Source organism: Hemitrygon akajei, chromosome 7 (genome assembly GCF_048418815.1).
Source record: "Hemitrygon akajei chromosome 7, sHemAka1.3, whole genome shotgun sequence".
NCBI classification, from domain to species: domain Eukaryota; kingdom Metazoa; phylum Chordata; class Chondrichthyes; order Myliobatiformes; family Dasyatidae; genus Hemitrygon; species Hemitrygon akajei.
Genome location: NC_133130.1, coordinates 41,301,332 through 41,320,799, shown reverse-complemented (window position 1 = coordinate 41,320,799; position 19,468 = coordinate 41,301,332). Strand labels below are relative to the sequence as shown.

Below are 19,468 nucleotides of genomic sequence, written 5' to 3'. Positions count from 1 at the left end.
CCTCCCACTTTCAGTCCACAATAGAGACCAATATCAGAATCAGGTTTATCATCGCTCGCATATGTCCTGAAATTAGTTTTGTTCTGCGGCAGCAGTACAGTGCAAAACATAAAATTACTACGGTACTGTGCAAAAGTTTTAGACACCCTAGCTACAGTATATATATGTACCTAAGACTTTTGCACAGTACTGTAGAACAAAGTAGCTCCAACAATGGGAATATAACAAAGTCTGTGTTTTGAATAGTTCTGTAGATTAGCACAGTCCAACAGGATGGTATTAATCTTCCTGCTCAGTGCAAGTTACCTCTTCACACCGTCTTCAGCATTCATTCATTCAGTCCTTCAATGCTAACAGCATTCAAAACTTCCACATAACAGCACCAATGCTATCAGGCATATTAGCTCAAAAATAGAGAGAAATTGTACCTTAAGACAAACGCAATAACACGTTCAGAAAGATAATTAGAAAATTAAACAAACTTCTTTCAGAGATGGTTATTTCCATAGTTCTCTCCTGTTAGTTCAGCCTGCCTGCCACAACTTAAACTTACTGTGAATCAATTATAAAGTTTTAGAATTATAAAGGTACTGTACTGCTCCTGCAAAAAGCTCATTTTCATTGGTTAGCATAATGCATTATAGCACCAGATACAAGATAGGAGTTCAATTCACCCCACTGTCTATGAGAAGTTTGTACATTCTCTCTGTGACCATGTGGGTTTCGTCTGGGTGTCCAGTTTCCTCACACACTCCAAAGGCATACGTATTAGGTTAGTAAGTTGCAGGTAAGTCATGTTGGCGCTGGTAACATGGCAACACATGAAGGCTGCTCCAGCACATCTCAGTCTGTGTTAGCCACTGACACAAAACAACACATTTCACTGTGGGTTTTAATCCACATCTCATCTTCAGCCTCACATGTACACCACTATTGCTAAACTTGAATTACAAGTGCTAAGGAAACAACTGGCACTGCTTTCTGCGAATCTGGAAAGCTCATTCGCATTATTTAAGGTGCTCTTTTGTAAAATTACCTCCTTCCTCAACATTCCAATGACCAAAGAGTACATTGTCTGTTCTCCTAGAAAGTTAGAATTCCCGTCACTGCCTGTAAGGAGTTTGTACGTTCTCCCTGTGACTGCGCGGGCTTCCTCTCACAATCCAAAAAAGGATAGGTTGGTAGGATAACTAGTCACTGCAAACTGTCCTGTGATTAGGCGAGGATTAAACCAGGGGATAGCTGGGCAGTGTGGCTCGAAGGCCGGAAGCATTCATTCCACACGGCATCTCAATTAATTAATGAATGCACTGTGACATAAACATTTATTGCATTACTCCATGGTACCTTCAGCTGTGGGCATGACAATCACAGATGACGCCCTAAAAATCATTCAGGAGGACTTTTATCGATATATATCCATCACTTGCTACTCTACCGGAAAAGAAATGCTAAATCAACCCAACAACAATTTCCTTCCTTCCTTCATTGTAACACCGTGCTACATCTCAGAATCAGCCCAAATTCCATCTTACATTGAGCAAGAGCGGCAAGAAGCAGCAAGTAAGGAGATAACGTTTCGGATATTACACATGAAAATGAGTGATTTTAGTGAAAATTAGAATTGGGACGTAATATAAATAAGACCTTACTGAGGCTGCACTTAGTGTACTGTGTATAATTTTAGTTCCTGTTTATAGGAAAGATGTTATTAAACCAGATGCTGGGATATATCCTAGGTTGCGCTAGGACACATCGTCAGTGAAGTAACCCGGAGTCATCAGGTCTTACGACATCACTGGCAGGGTCAGGCTCGTGTCCCAGCAATATTGGTCCACGGGTCACACCTCTTGATCCACAGCCATTTGGAGGCTTGCACAGCAGCCTCTGTAATGGTCCTGATGGCTCATCTCTTTGCAGTCCCCGTAATACCATGGAGAGAGTAGGTTCTGCAGAGCTAGCAGCCAGCAAAACCTCTGCACCCCACTCAATAGGCTAGCATCACGCCCTCCACCCCTGTCTCTGGCACTGCTCTACTAGCTCCTGATATTTCTTACACTCAAATGCCTGCTCAATCTGGACTTCCCAAGGACCTCTCAGTTCTACCATGACCACCTGCTTTGAGCTGTCGAACAGGATGACTGTGTCAGGCCTTGGGGATGATGATGCAATGAAGTCAAGACAACTTTAATTGCATGTCACAATCAACTTTCATCACTCATCTTTTGCACTAATTATCTTTGCATCTCATAGTAATTTATTATTTACATAGCACTTCTCATGCAAAACAACAAATTTCACTTCATATGTCAGTGATAGTAAAACCTGATTCTGACAAATTCACTGTAAATGATTCGTACTGCGGTCACATTTGATGTAATAATGGGTGACTGATTACCGCATTAAGATTAGATCCTGCAAGATGTTCAGAAAACTAATCTCTGCCTTCAGACTGGCGTGACTCCAGAGTAGACGAGAGACCCTCGTGTTCAGTATCTGAAGATGGAGATAAACTTCTAGAATATTTGAAACCAAAACATTACATTTTGAATGATAACTATTACACTTGACCACATCAGTGACAGTACATATGAACATGTGCTCCACTTCCTCTTATAAGTAAATGTATATGGTTTACAAGGGGAAATGAATTGTGGATAACACTGGCACAGCAGCTGAAGGTGATATGAAGAATGCAAGGTGTGATTGTTTCCATCTTTATAGAACAGATAACAAAACCACAGGAGATAAGACAAACAGTTCATTTGAAAACTTTTCTTTTTAAGGACTTGATTAAATAGATTCTGTTAGCACATCTACAGATTCTCTCCAGATTACCCACATGCGCCAGTCTCCCAAAATGATTGGTTTTCCTTTACTGTATCATAGCATAATAGGCTTACAAGTTTCAAAAGAAATGACATTTCTACTCTTCAGCTTTAAGGGCTGATGAAACTAACATTTTCAGAAGCCAATGTCACCAGTGAATGAATCAGGTCTCTAGGGCTGGAACTTCTGTTTTTAAGATGTTTATAATATGTACTTTACCCACAGTTATGCCAAGGCAGATAGATGGCCTATCATCAGTACTGCTTCTTAGACTAAACCAGAGTGTGAGTCAACAGGTCAGAATGTTCTTTTCTTTTGCATGAATAAGCAACAAATTGCAATGTGGTATCTGCTGTCAGTGGCACTGGAGAGATTAGGAACTGTCTGTAGACATATTTCATTCAATTATCTGAACCCTATTACCTGCATAACCTATTAGATCTTCAGTGACAGAACTCAGGGTCAACAATGATTATATGTGCTTTGAGTGAAAACAAAATATAAGTTAGCTATTCCACAAAGCAGGAAATAATTTGTTGCACTTTTCTACTGTACTAATGTCTTGCCCTACTAATTAAAATCCCTTTTTATGAGCATGCTGACTCATTTATAACGTATTCCTTATTTCAATCAATAAATGAAGCCTGGAACCTAACTGCAGGTTAAATGTTAAATTGCGTTATGTATAATGGCCAACTTATTATGTATTCCAACTCATGAAAACTTCAGTGTCCTTTCTTATCAGCAGCTCAGATGATTTGAGTTGACCATTTTAGTGAGTTTTTATTAAAAATCAACCTTGTACTTCTAGCACTTTAACAATTTGAGTAAAGACGGAAATAGAAGCCTGCATAATTTACCCCAATAGTTCAGCAGAAGAAAGTGTTTCATAAACAAGTTGTAATTTTACAAACAAATTTCAAGTTAGTAGAAAATAACACAGGATATTATAAAATGATCAATGCTATTTCTGAACCTGAGACTTCCTTTTTGGTGACAGAACCAAGCAAAAAGTTAGATGGACCCATCTTAAACTGGTTTGTTTCTTTCGATCTGTTATTTCTCAAGAAGTTGGATTAACATGCTTTATGTTTGCATCAATACTTTGACTCTTACCTTTATGCAAAGACATAGGAAAAAGACCTGGTAAAAAAATCTCAGGGGTTTCTCACCTTTTCAGCTCATGTTGTGGAACAATACAACACTCAGACCTAATTTAGACTTTATCTAAACACACACAAACACATTATGCAATTGATAGTCCTCTAAGCATTTAAATTGTGAATTAAGGTGTAAACTGCTCGCACCCGAGTAGGACTGAGATATTCTGATGAAGAGTTACTGACCTGAAAAGCTAACCCTGATTCTGTCTCCGTATCTGCTGAGCATCTCCAGCATTTTCTGGGTTTTTTTGGATAATTTAATATAGCTGGTTTTAACATTTCAGAAAAAAGCCAGAAAGATTTAAAAAATGTTGATGTTCACAATAGGAGTTCTGTGCACTTACAGGTTTTATTATGATGAAATCCATGATGATAGAATTTTTAAAAAATAGAAAGTGTAATGTTAAGATTCCTGGTGTGTAATACATGCCATCAAAGAGCTGAAATGATAGAAATGGTGATTTTTCAGACTATTCAGAGTAGTGTCAGAAAAACAGAACAATAACATTGTAAATTCCAATATAAGCCACATTACAGATACGATATGAGGTAGAAGTGGATAACACATTTTAAAAAATAATGCTCCAAATTTACTAAGCATTAATTGTGAGCAATGGCTATTGAAAGCAGCAGAACACTGGGAAGTTGTACTCTCAGTGAAGTTGGATTCAATCAGTGCAAGAGGAGGGAAACAAAGTTCAGTGAGATATGGAGAAGTTGCTCCACAGTAAGAAAAGGTGATGCATGAGTCAACAGATATGCAAAGTTAAAGTACAAAGTCCTGAAGGTGTATTACAATGTAAAATCCTGTGAGTAGATTGATTTAAAATATTAAAAGAGACACATGAAAAAAATTAATGTTAATAATAACAAATAATGACAAAAAGCTTGTAGGGGAATGTAAAGATGAATTAAAATGGCTAAAAAGAAAATTACTGGACAATCTTGATATCAAAAAACAATAGTTGAAGATGTCAGGACATGTTTCAAGATGGTAGGAATATTAAATATTTTTAATTTTACAATTGATGAAAGTGAGCATGTGGGTATACTGCAAGAGGACAGAACAGTTTGGCACCAGGAGTTGCCTTCGGAACTCCAGCTCTGGATTTTCCTTCAGGGTTTACTCCCAATGCTTTCCCTTTGAGCAGGTGTAGCCGCAAGGCAGCAGCGGTTTGAGATCAGAGATTTCCTTCTAGATGAGCTGACGAGCCCCATCTGCTCAAAGCAACTGGTTTAAAGGCGCCAGTAACACTTCCTTGTCAGTAGAAATGGTTCTACCAGGCTTAGTAGGTAAGCCACATGTGAAGGCCAGGATCTGGACTTGGTTGTCAAAAGGCTATTTGAGACGCATTTAATAGGTACTGGGAGTTTATCCATACTATCTCCTACCCCCTCCATCACTGGCTACGACAAACCTTAAGGAAACTGCTCATTTCTGTAATTAAAATGCTAAAATGAACAGAATGTTGACAGTAGCATTTAAAAATGCAGTATTGCTAGCTTGTGCTTTTAGCTGCTTCAAACAACATCATTGAATCATTCTAAATACACATGGCAACAATCAAAAATACTAAATTACATTCTAGAGTGGCCAAGTTCATTTACAACATTCTCTACGGACTGCACCACTCATTTTCCCACAGTACAAGTTCCTGATTTTGGCTGACTGGGTGGAGGGCAAGCATCTTGTTAAAGAAAGGGAAGAGCAAGTAAATTTGCAAGCAAAGCTCTGACGAAACTGTTAGGATTAGGTTCTAAAGGTTAAGCGACAACAGCTGAGAAGGTTCATTGATTTTATATTGTCTAGTTTGAGGAGGATCTCATCCATCATCTAGGACATTTTCAAGAGAAGCCTCGAGAAGGAAGCATCCATCACTAAGGATCTTTACTATCCACAAACCCTTTTCGCTTTATTGCCATCAGGGAGGAGCTACAGGAGTCCGAAACCCACAGTCAACAACTTGGAACAGCTTCTTCCTCTCCACCATCAACCCACTAACACCATCTTTGTCTTTCCACTGTACTGCTGCTGGAAAATAATATATTTCATGTCATCTATGGCGCAATATAAACCTGATTATGATTCTGGAAACAAATAATCTAGCCATTTTATTGAAACACAAGACCATAAGACACAGAAGCAGAATTAGGCCACTTGGCCCATTAAGTTTGCTCCACCATTTGATCATGGCGGATTTATTTTCTCCTCTGAATATGCCCTCTGATCCAAGACTCTCCCATCAATGAAAGCATCCACAGCTCATCCGCTCTATGCATCCTTTCAAAGTTCGGTAAGTTTCAATGAGATTTACTACCTCCAAGCCCCAATCTTCTAAACCAGGACTTCCCCACCATTTTGTGCCATGGAGTACTTCGATTATCTGTTCTACACTGAAATGAGTACAGGACCTGATCCATCAAGTGTTCCTCTTTCATCCTCAAAACACCCTCTGGTCATTCTTCCTTGGACAGAATGTCCTTCCTTAGATATGGGATGTAAAACTGTTCACAATACTTCAAAGCCTTGCTCTGATATTCTAATCCCCTCCAAGTGAATGCTAGAATTGCATTTGCCATGCTCACTACCAACTTAACCTGCATGTTTATCTTTTCGGAAATCTGCATTAGGACTCCCAAGTCCTATTGACCTCAAATTTCTGAATTTCTTGCCATTTGGAAAATAATCTATGCCTTTATTCCTTCTGCCAAAGTGAATACACTCCCCTACACCGTATTCCAACTGCCACTTCTTTGCCCATTTCTAATCTGCTCAAGACCTTCTGCAGATTCCCTGCTTCCTCCATACTGCCACCCCTCCACCTATTTTTGTATCAGCAGCAAACCTGGCCACAAAGCCACTAATTGAATCATCCAGATCATTAACACTTAAGTGAAATGCAGTGGACTCAATACTAACCCCTGTGGAGAACCAGAAAAGGTACCGTGTATATGCCCACACTTTGCCTCCTGCCAGTCAGCCAATCTTTGATCCGTGCTAGTATCTTTCTTGTAATACCACAGGCTCTTCGCTTAACAACCTCATGTGCGCTATCTTGTCAAAGGCCTTGTGAAAATCAAAGTAAATAATATCCGCTGACTCTCCTTTTCTATTCGGCCTGATATTTCCTCAAAGAATTCCAACAGATTTGGCAGGCAAGATCTCCCCTTAAGGCAGGGGTTCCCAAAATGAGGTCCATGGACTCCTTGCTTAATAGTATTGGTCCATGGCACAAAAAAGGATGGGAACCACTGGCTTAAAGGAAGCCATGCTGACATTAGCCTATTTTATCTTGTGCCTCCAAGTACTCCAAAACCTCGTTGTTAACAAGGGAGGGGAGAAAATGATCACATCCAAATATATTTTAAAAAAGCTTTATTTCTCTTTCCTCAGATGCCATCTGACCTGATGAGTGATTCTAAAATTTATTGTTTTATTTCTGACCAGGTAAATCTTTTTGGATATTTCTCAGATGCAATGTAAACAAATTTCTGGAAAACCACTGAAAGCAGACAGAGCAGAAGCATAAATGTCAGCTTGATTGCAGTCATTTTCCCATTTAAATAAAGCATGCACAATGCTCCTGCCTCTCCATTGTACTGTACTACAATTCATCTTCACTGTGCAGCTACAACGTGCAATAAAAAAAACAATGTATGAAGTGCCTTTTTGGTGGTGCTTATGAGGTGAATCACAAGGTTCAAAATCAGCCAACACTTCAGTGATTAACCTACTGTTGATTGCAATTACCACATGGAGAACAATGCCTTTCTACTGGAAAATAAAATAACTATTAGCTTGGCTGACACTTACCTGGTGAGCATTTCAGTAAGTTTTATGAATCCAACATAAGCCAACTCAAATGCACCTCTATGCCTAGATTGCAGAAGCTGGGATTTGAAGTACTCTCCAATTGCTCGAACCTATTTTAATTAAGAGTAAAAGAACACACATTAATTTGAAAAATAAATGTCAGAAATTCTCAGCTGTGGAGTCAGGTCATTGCCTCTTATAAATAGCCAATCACTTTCAACATATATTTCCTGACCCAAGTATCTCCTACATTATTTGTCTTCATTTCAGATTGTCAGCACAAGCAGCTTACTTTTATTTTTCATACAAAAATTTTTTTAATCACTATACAGTAAAATTCATAATGTAAAGGACAGCCAGTTTATTCTGTTTAAGCCCATTTCACTGAACTGGTCACAGGTTGTCTTTGTGGAATGAACATGAATCGATTTAAACATGTAAAACACAAACTTTGTTCCATTGATTAGCTCAAGATTGGCTCTTTCCACATAGACTCAAGAGAAGATCAGGCTGCAGCTGGTGGACCTGAGCATACAGCAAAAAAAAGGGCATTGTTACCTGACTTTCTAACGTATTTAAAGGAGACCTTTCAAATTTATTCATTACATAATCGATATTACCTTTTCATAATCATCCAGTCATAAGTAAGATATCAATTTCAATAAGTTGCAAACTATGACTTTCTATTGAATAAGTCGTAAATAACATTCCAGATAGAAATTATTCCCAATAGACCCTTGTCACTGTTATTATTCAGACTTGAGAATTATTTCAGTAATTACAACATTAAATGCTGAAGTCTACAAAAAGATGTGTTAAACACACATTCATATACAAAATACATGTACTTTCACTGAATATCATAAGATATACTTCCACCTAAAGTTAGTAAAACTTAAAAAAGGAAACATTAAAATGTTTTACTCCATTTTCTTCCACAATCTTCATGAATTTAAATACAATGGATTCCAGTTAATTGGGACATAGCAGGACCAGTACATTTTCACCCAATTGAGTGGCAGCTCCAAATAGTAGGTTTCATGGAAATAGTTGAAAAAGTATAAAAAAGATGAACTACCATTTAGATGAGTAACAAATTATGTAATTGAATGAAATGTATAATAAATTAGAGCACCACCAATACTGCTACAGTACTAAAAAACTCTGTATTAGTTCCTAATAGTTATCAATGGAAAAGTTCATCCAGTGTATGCTGCCATGTTCTTTTGATTGTAAATGAACAAAATCAGCGCAGGTACCTACTGCAGATAATGAGCTGCTTTCATACAATGTTTCCAATGATTGCATCCTCCAAATCTTCTTTTTCATCGTAACATTCAAGATGATTGCTAATACTTTCAAATTTTTCATAGTTCCTAAATTCATTTCATTTTCCCTCCCGGCCATTTCTGGCACCTCCAAGCCTGAAAGCTTAAAAAAGTAGTAAGCAAAACAATCCTGAATTGTCTTGCTGCTTATTGACCGCCAACTATCAGTGACAAAAATCACTGCTTTTGGAACACAAGCGTATGCAACTACACTACTTAAAAACTGTTTGCACTAAGCCCAAGGTAGCGTCCAGCGGCCACCCAAATGCACTCGGCTTCAGCAACAGTCTCTGGTCACCATTAAGCCGCATAATGTCCCAAAGAAACTAAGAGATCTAGCATCCCAAACCAGACTGAGTCTCAGTTCATCACACCAGCCGGAATAGTTCCCAGCCTCGGCATTGCAGAGAAAGGAATAAGCATTCATGGAAGAGCGAGTGAAATCAGAACGACCCTCTCCTCTGTACCCGACACTCGGGTTTCCAGTCTATCCAGGCTGTTGTTTAAATTGTCCAAACACCGGATAATGCCACACCTCAGCATCTGAATCCCAGCACCCCGAAATGCCTAGTCCACCCAGCCCGGAACCGCTCTCAACCTCACCTAATCGGCTTGGTGCTTAGAGAGACCCAAACTTGCACCCGGGTCAGGGGGACAGGCATCAAAACTCTTCCTCTCCAAATCGTTCACTGCATCTCTGACAACTATACCAACTCTGTCTGCTACACTGGCTCGAACACGTTGCACCTTGCAATGCCCCAGCATAGCTCGTCCCCCGAACCAGCTTCGCCTACAACTTCCTCACTGTCTGTGGTGACAGTTCACCACAATCTGCTTCAGAAGAGATGTTTTTAGTAGAATATTTTGCCTTATGACTTACCGGTAAACTGTCGCACATCTTTGATAGCACCATCTTAAACCGGATTGTGAGAAGGTTAAACTCAATTTGCTTCAATCAGTGATAATGTTTTGTCAGTGAAGTTAGATGGGATTTTTCGGTTTACATTAATGCTCAAAAGCAGCCACTATTCATTAACATTTCTCCCCTTATTTTATTGCTCTGGTTTAATGTTGCAATGTCTGCTTTCCAAAGAACTGCAAAACATTTTTGTTGTACTGAATATTGAAATATCAGCTCCTTACCAATCATTTAGTTAGCTCACAATGAGGCTTATTTAGTAAAGAAAGAAAACTGGATTGAAATAAAGATGCTTCACTTTGCAATTGACTAATAAAAATGGCAAGTAAATATCCACAATACACAGCAAAACCTGTTACCCAGCACTGTAAAATCCATCATGTTTTAGCAATAAGTATTTTGGAGGAAGCAGCCCTGAAAGAGAGGTTGGATCAATGTAGAGATGAGGCTGACAGAGCAGTCCAATTGACCTCTGAAGGAGCATTTTTGAGAGAGCGGCTTAGCTGACAAAGTAGCAGCACCAAGAGAAAGGCGGGACATTAGGCAAGTTTGATTATCTGGCACTAGATCAAGGCCACCATTTTAAAAGGAAACACACAAATATCATTGCAGCTGAGAGAATTCTAGTGTGCCTGTAATCTTATTGCTTTAGAGTCAGAGTATGACAAATGAAGCCATTGTTCCATCATGTTTACTGACCCATTAATTGGTAAGTGGTTATTGGTCTGGGTAATAAATTTCAACAATTTAAAAAACTTGATAAAGGAAATATTTATTCTACAAGAATGAAATGCAATTTATGATTGACTAAACAAAATGGATTAAAATATAGACAGCCCTTTTAAAGAAGGTACACCTCCACCACAGGAGGTGTGAGTTGCTCCTTCCCTCCGCTAGCCTGTAGGTCACCCTTGGGCAAGGTGTAGCACCCCAATCAGGTGTCAAGCCATGTCAAGCCGTGGGAGCAGGTGGTGGATGGTTGTATAAGCAGTTGGCACATTATCACAAGCCCTGACGTCAGGCAGACAATCTCTGAAGATAGTGGCTGGGGTCATCTGTCTTGTAAAGACACTGCCCAAAAGAAGGCAATGGCATGCCACTTCTGTAGAAAAAATTGCCAAGAAGACCATGACTGCCTACATCATATGACATGGCACATAATGATGACATCATAAGACACGGCGTATAAAGATGATGATGAACATTTTACAAAAATAAAATGACAAAAACCACTAGCGCTAGGAATCCAAATTAAAAACAGAAAAAAGCTGAAAATAATTAACACAGTGCAGCAACTTGAGGAGGAAGAAACAAAGTGGAGAATCCTCTGGGCTTCATTAGAATTCTACATATCAATCAGAGTGGCAATGGGATAGAGAATTTAAACAACATGAACCTGGAAGCTCAGGGTCACACAGATGGACTGAAAGGAAGTGTCCTACAAAGTGGTCATCCATTTTGCATTTGATCTCATCAACTTAGAGGAGACCCCACTGAGAGCATCGAACGCATTATACTAATGAGAAAGTTGTGCAAGTGAATCTGTTCTTGACCTCAGAGCTGTATTTGCATCCCTGCAGAACATGAAGGGGAAAAGTACACGGACAATATTGCACCTCTTGCTGAAATGTGAGAAGGCGAGTGAGTGCTAGTGGAGACGGAAAGTGGATCAAGGAGTCACGGGGATGGTACTTAGGGTGTGTTAAAAGGAGAGGGGAAGGTCGGTCTGTCTCGTCGCATTGTGTTGAAGATGACCAAAGTTACAGAAGGTAATTGGTTAAATGTGCAGGCCGGAAGGGTTCAAAATGACAAAAAAAAGGACCCCTGTTCTGATGGGACAAAGAGGGCAAAAGCATAAATACGGAAAATCGTACACAACACAATTGAGAACCCATAGCAAAGAGAGAGAACATACAGTAACTAAAGAAGGAAGACATCTCAAAACATTGCTGCGGAAAGAATCATCACCAGGTACAATAACCAAGAGAAACTGGGAGAACGGAATGGAACTGTTACAGGAAGCAGGATGGAAGAAGGTGTAGTCAACGTTGTCGTGGGAATCTGTGGCTTGTCGTGGGTATAGACTGCCTATGAAAAGTATTCACCCCCCTTGGAGGTTTTCAGGTTTTATTATTTTACAACATTGAATACGGTGGATTTAATTTCACTATCTTTTGACACTGATCAATAGAAACAGACTGCAAAAGTGAAAACAGATCTCTACAAAGTCATCTAAATCAATTACAAATGTAAAAATACAGAATAACTGATTGATTATGTATTCACCCTCTTCATATCAATATTTAGTTGCACCTTTAGCAACAATTACAATCTTCCGAGTATGTGGATAGTCTCCACAACCTTTGCACATCTGGACACTGTAATTTTTCCCTATTCTTCTTTACAAACTGCTCAAGCTCTGTCACATTGCATGGGGATCGTGAGTGAACAACCCTTTTCAAGTCCAGCCACACATTCTCAACTGGATTGAGGTCTGGACTCTGACTTGGCCATTCCAGGACATTAACTTTGTTGTTTTTAAGCCATTCCTGTGTAGCTTTGGCTTTATGCTTTGGGTTACTGCCTTGCTGGAAAACAAATCTTCCGCCAAGTCGCAGTTCCCTTCCAGACTGCATCAGATTTTCCTCTGGGATTTCGATGTATTTTGCTGCATTCATTTTACCCTCTACCTTCACAAGCCTTCTAGGGCCTGCTGCAGTGAAGCATCTCCACAGCGTGATGCAGCCACCACCATGCTTCACGGTAGGGATGGTGTGTTTTTGATGATGTGCAATGTTTGGATTATGCCAAACATAGCATTTAATCTGATGGCCAAAAAGCTCAATTTTGGCTTCATCAGTCCATAGGCCCTTCTTCCAGCTGCCTCCAGAGTCCCGCACAAGCCTTCTGGCAAAATCTTGCTGAGATTTCATGTGAGTTTTTTTTCCCCCAGTGGCTTTCTCTTTGCCACTCTCCCATAAAACTGCAACTGGCGAAACACCCGGGCAACAGTTGTTGTATGGGCAGTCTCCAATCTCAGCCACAGAAGTTTGTAACTCCTCTAGAGTTGTCATAGGTCTCTTGGTGGCCTCCCTCACTAAACCCCTTCTTGCACAGTCACTCTTTTTTTTTAAGGACAGCCTTTTCTAGACAGGTTTACAACTGTGCCATATTTCTTTCCATTTCTTGATGATGGATTTAATTGTACTCCAAGAGATTATCAGTGACTTGGAAATTTTCTTGCATCCATCTCCTGACTTGTGCTTTTCAATAACCTTTTTGCGGAGTTGCTTGGAGTGTTCTTTTGTCTTCATGGTGTAGGTTTTGCCAGGATACTGACTCACCAGCAGTTGGACCTTCCAGATACAGATGTATTTTTACAACAATCTATCAGAACACTTTGACTGCACTCAAGTCTCCAAAACAGATGTCCATTTAACTAATTATGCGACTTCTAAAACCAATTGGCTGCACCAGGGATGATTTGGCCGTGTCATATTAAAGGGGGGCGGGGCTGAATACTTATGCAATCAATTATTTTGTGTTTTATATTTGTAATTCATTTGGATCGCTTTGTAGAGATCTGTTTTCACTTTGACACGAAAGAATCTTTTCCTGTTGATCAGTGTCAAAAAATCCGAATTAAATCCACAGTGATTCAATCCTATGAAACAATAAATCATGAAAACTTCTAATGGGAGGGGGTGAATACTTTTTATAGGCACTGTAAGTGACTATTCTGTGATGGAAGTAATGAGAAAGGGAGGAGTCGAACTGAAACAGAAACCGTTCCTCCGTTCCCAAAAGGACTTAGTTTGGCTCTACACATAATATGGCAGGAGGAAAGGGTCATCTAACAGTCAGTAGATGGGGAATGACAGGCCAATATAAGATGGGCCAAGTTACAAAGATATACTTCTTAAATTCTATCCAACCAAATTTGTTGTGTTTCACAAATATTTCTGATATAGCTTTAAGCTTTCTTTTTTCTCCCCCACAACTCATTCATCCTTTTTCTCATCATAAAAATGCACCTGCCTAACTACCTGATACATAAAGTAGGGCATTTGCCTCAGATCTGTAACCATTTACTGAGAGTGTGTGAGCAACTGTTCATAACATAATAATGTTCTCTTTCTCCCGATGGGAAAACAGCTTCCCATCTTCCATCCAGTGTGACGAATGGTTAGGAGAACAGCTGGCATCAACTTGAATCAAATTACTCAGTGAGCACCATTTCAAATTGCCTCAACAGTTTCTCAGCCTTGATTAGCAAAAATAAAATACATTTCAAACAAGGATTGGACATGCTCGTTCTAAGCAATAGTTATAAATTTACCACAGCTTAAACCATGAAAGACACAATTATGACCCCTACACACATGTATGTTGAAGCAAGATTCCTGTATAGAACCTATGAACTCATGTCAAGTAGGCTGTGGTAAACAAGGCAGGATTGTCAGGTCATTAGATTGTTCCATCACTTCAATCCTAAACTGGATTTTGCACCCCTTGATTTGGGTGCAACTGAAAGGCAGTGACAAAGGTTGCAATAGCTCATGCACATCTTCAATAATATTCAGTAAGTGAGCTTAGAAAATAGTCTTTTCTACAGCACAGAAACAGGTCCTTTGGGCTATCTAGGTCATACCAAACTATTATTCTGCTTAGCATCATCGACCTGCACCTGGACCATAGCTCTCCATACCCCTCCCACCCATGTACATATCCAAACTTCTAAATGTTGCAAGCAAATCCACACCAACCACTTCCAGTGGGAGCTCTTACACCTTCTGAGTGAGGAAGCTTGCCCTCATGATCCCCTTAAATATTTCAACTTTCAGCCTTAATGTATCTCCTACAGGTCTAGTCTCATCCAACCTCAGTGGGGAAAGCCTACTTGCTTTTACCATGTCTATACCTTCATCATTTTGCATACCTCTATCAACTCTCCCTTCATTTTCCTACGCTCTAGGGATAAGGTCCCAACTTAATCAACCTTTTCCTATAACTCAGGTTCTCAAGTCCCAGCAACACCTTTGTAAATTTTCTCTACTCTTTCAATCTGATTGATATCTTTTCTATAGGCAGGTGATCAGAACTACACACAATACTGCAAATTTGGCCTCTCCAACACCTTACAGAACTTCAATATAACATCCCAAGTCTTATACTTACACTTGCGATTTTTAAGAGCCAAGAAGCTCTCTTTGCAACCCTATGTACTTGTGACACCACTTTCAAGGTATTATGGATCTATATTCCCAGATCCCTTTGCTCTACAGAGCCCCACAATGCCCTAAAGTTCACCATACAAGTCCTACACTGATTTGATCCTCCCAAAGTACAACATCTCACACTTAAATTCCATCTGACATGTTTTAGCCCATTTTTCCAAATTGTTCTAGATCCCACTGCAAACTCCGATAGTGGTCTCCCTGTCCACTACCCCCCTAATCTTGGTGTCATCTGTAAATTTGCTGATCCAGTTAACCACATTATCACCCAAATCATTAATACAGATGACAGACAACAGCGGACCTAGCACCGATCCCAGTGGCACACGACTAGTCACAGGCCTTTAGTTGTAGAGGCAACTATCTACTACCATTCTTTGGCTTCTTCCACTAAGCCAATGTTGAATACAATTTACTACTTTGTCTTGAATGCCAAATGACCAAACCTTCTGGATTCAGGACCTTGTCCAAGGTCTTGCTAAAGTTCATGTAAGCTATATTCACTGCCTTTCCTTCATCAACCTTCCATGTAACATCCTCAAAAAACTCTATAAGATTGGTTAGACATCATCTACCCTGCACAAAGACATACTGTCTATCCCTAATCAGAACCTGTCTATCCAAATACTTACTTATCCAGTCCTTTAGAATTCCTTTCAATAACTTACCCACTCCTAATGTCAAGCTTACCGGCCTATAATTTCCCACTTCAATCTTACAGCTTTTCTTAAGTAACAGAACAACATTAGCTATCCTCCAGTCCTCAGACACCTCACCCACAGTTAAGGACGTTATAAAGATCTCTAAAATTTCAGCTTTAGCCAAGGCGATACTTTGTCAGGCCCTGGACACTTATCCACCCTAATTTGCCTCAAGAGAGCAAACACCTCCTCTTCTGTAATCCAGATATGATCCATGACCTCACTTCTGTTTTGCCTCAGTTCTATAGACTGTGTGTGTGTCTTCCTGGTAAATACAGGTGCAAGAAATCTCTCCCATCTCTTTCAAACTGCATACATACTGATCAACAAGTGGACTAATTTTGTCTCTTGCTAGCATTTTGCACTAAAAATATCTGTAGAAGCCCTTGGGATTCTCCTTAATCTTCTCAGCCAGAGCAACCTTATGCCTTATTTTAGCCCTATTGATTTCCCTCAATGTTCTCTTGCCTTTCTTTTCTCCTCAAGTACCTCATTCATTTCTTACTGTCCATACCTACTATGCATCTCTTTCTTCTTCTTAACCGGGGCCTCAATATCTCTCAAAAACCCAAGGTTCCCTGAACCAGTTCGTCTTGCCTTTTATTCTAACAAGGACAAAACTCTGTACTCTCAATATTTCACTTTTGAAGGCCTCCCACTCCCCAAGCATCTTTTTGCCAGAAAGCAATCTATCCCAATCCACAACTGCCAGATCCTTTCTGCTGCCATTAAAATTAGCTTTTCTCTCATTTAGAATCTCAACCCAAGGAGTAGTCCTCTCCATCCCCATAATTACTTCAAAACTAACGGAAATATAATCAGCAGATCTAAAGTGTTCCCCTGAATACCTTTCTGTTGCCTGGTACGTCGCTTTCTGTAACAGGAGATGCAATATGGCCTGCAAAAAAATGAATTGTAGGGTTGTATATAGTGACATACATGCACTTTGATAATAAATTTGCTTTGAACAAAAACCTACTGTTTCAATCTACTAGTTCAAAAGTACCAAAAGGGAGATCAAAAATGTAACTAATAAAATATTAAAGATCTGAGGGGACAAAATTTAATAAACATATTTAAAGCCATTAAGACAATGTGAGTTTTATCCAATTCAAAAATAATGGCCCATATTTCTCAAGCCAGAGAGATTAGCACAGTAAATGCACCAATGTGACCTTCCATGCAATAGGATTTGTGGGGGTGGGGGGGGGGGGGGGAAGGTAAGCAATTTTTAAAAAATAACGCATTCCTTCTTAATTTCTATTTCACTGAATGACATCAATTCTAGTTTTCTTTTCACATCTGCCAGTGTACAATAATTCCTTACAATCTGGTTAAAGTCTGAAGATCCACTAACATTACTCTAAGTTTTAATGGATTTGTCTTTTTCCCACTAATTTATAAGAGTGGCACTTTGAGCTTCTCACTAGGACTCCTTTCATTGTAAATAAAATGGTTACCATGCCATAGAGGGATCCATGCAATGAGAGAGGGTTACAGCTGCTCAGGTCGATTCACTTGCAACTCTGCAGCCATGAATATATACAGGACGCAAGATAAAGGACAGAATCAGTCACAGATGCCTTCCATGCAAGGCTGTAGACGTGAAAAGGGCAATCTCTGAATTTACAGCTTCCCGTGATGAATCAATGTAATCAAGGAACACTATACCAAAAAGTAACTGATGTCAAATTTAAAACTGAGCTAAACGTGATCATGGTGAGAGTGTTAAATTGCTTTTTAAAAAAAAATACAGTAACAAGTTGGATAGCTTATCTTTGAAAATGATTACCACCAAGATCTTTATCCAGCCAATGCAATCTAATTAAGAGTACTTATTTAAAAAAACTACTGAAAAATATACGAAATTCTCTAACCTCAATAGCATGAGAGTACAATAATTTGTTTGCTGCAAATCACAATAATTATAGTTTGACATGAACGTTTGAATGCCAGGCCCCTGTACATCACAGTAGGAAAGGCAATTTGATTCCTGCACTCTAATCATTTCAATAATTGACTTTTAATTACTTGGTTATTCAGATTTAAAGAACTACATATCTCTACATCTAACCGAATAACTTTTCTTTCAATGCTTTAAACATGTTATGGAAATTGCCACATAATGCAGCTTCTTCCAATTATCTTTCACAAACTGCAACTTAAGTGAGGAATATTGCACTTTCAGTCACAACAATGTCAGGCAAATAAAATGACTTAATATCGCACAACCTGCTCCTAAACTAGAATCACTGTGCTTTGTGATCATGAGAGTTGCACTGTCTGAATGATATCTATAAAAGGCTTCAAATCAGAAGTATATCTCTTTGCCAAACCACAGGGTAGCTAGTGAGCCACATAGCAAAAGTAAGAGAACCAGGAAATTGCAGCCACCATTTCAAACCTCTGACACAATCTGGAAGCAAAGTATGTGAAAACACTAACTTTAATGTATTATGTAATCAATGAGTTCCCATGCAGTGGAAGGAAGGTCAATAGCAGAGACCCTATAACAGCTAAGCAGTCTGTAAAACAATATTTGTTGAACAACAATTTTCAGTTTGTTCTGCTTGAGCAGCAACTGTCCAAGCCTGCAGGTCAGGAAGGCTCAGGTTCAAACCCATCTTCTGCCAATTTAACAAATTTCTTGTTAAACTAAATTTTGGTTCCTATCACTGGCTTTTTAGGATTTAGATTAATTAAGAAGGTCAAGAGCATATGGACCCAATATTAACAATCAAGGCTGCACTTAATCCAATTAGGAAGAAAGATGCTGGCAAGGAAGAAATAGGATTTGTTGAGATGCCATCAAAAAAGGATATGAAAGACTATTCTGATAATAAAATTTAATTTATTTTATTTAATAATTTGAAAAGAATGACCAGTGCTTATATACCATCAAAACCTAATTTGATTATTTTTCAAACATCCAAAACTGAATTATAATCCAAAATAAGATTGGTGCTTTATCACCCTTAACATCATTGCTTATATCAGCTAAATAAAACTGTCACCTGGGTCTGCTGAAATGGTGTTAGGAGAGTTAATGACAGTTGGAAGCTATGTTGCAAGTGTATTAGCATTGGGGCTTAAATAGCTAACCGAAGGTTAGCCAAGTAATTACACAACAGGTTACATAATAAACTATGGGGCACTCCAGATTTTAAAAAAATCCTTGAAATGCTTTTCTAAATGTTGCATAACTGAAAACTGTGCAGTTTTGCAGAGTGAAGCTCTCAATCATTCAACTGCATATGAAAGCCCAATTTACTTTCACATCACGTCAAATTCATCATTAAAAACTTGTAAGGAAAAGAATTTCCTTCATGGCCTGGCCCATGTAACCATTAGGACAAAGTTAAATATCTCATCTGCGTCCGATTATTTTTAAACAGTAATCCATAAATTAGCTCAGTTCAGAAAAAAATGAAGACATAATTTAATTTTTTTTAAAAAACAGAAGATAGCCTACAGAAT

At 39.0% G+C, this 19,468-nt stretch overlaps 1 protein-coding gene across 2 annotated transcripts in view; it reads right to left on the bottom strand.

Annotated features, from left to right (window-relative positions):
- LOC140730381 (tRNA (32-2'-O)-methyltransferase regulator THADA-like) overlaps positions 1 to 19,468 on the bottom strand; it is a 403,880-nt gene that overhangs the window by 319,828 nt on the left and 64,584 nt on the right. For both annotated transcript variants that reach the window (XM_073050701.1, XM_073050702.1), the window contains exon 21: positions 7,807 to 7,916. In XM_073050701.1, the coding sequence (XP_072906802.1) occupies positions 7,807 to 7,916 (110 nt within the window). The remainder of the gene's footprint in view (positions 1 to 7,806; positions 7,917 to 19,468) is intronic.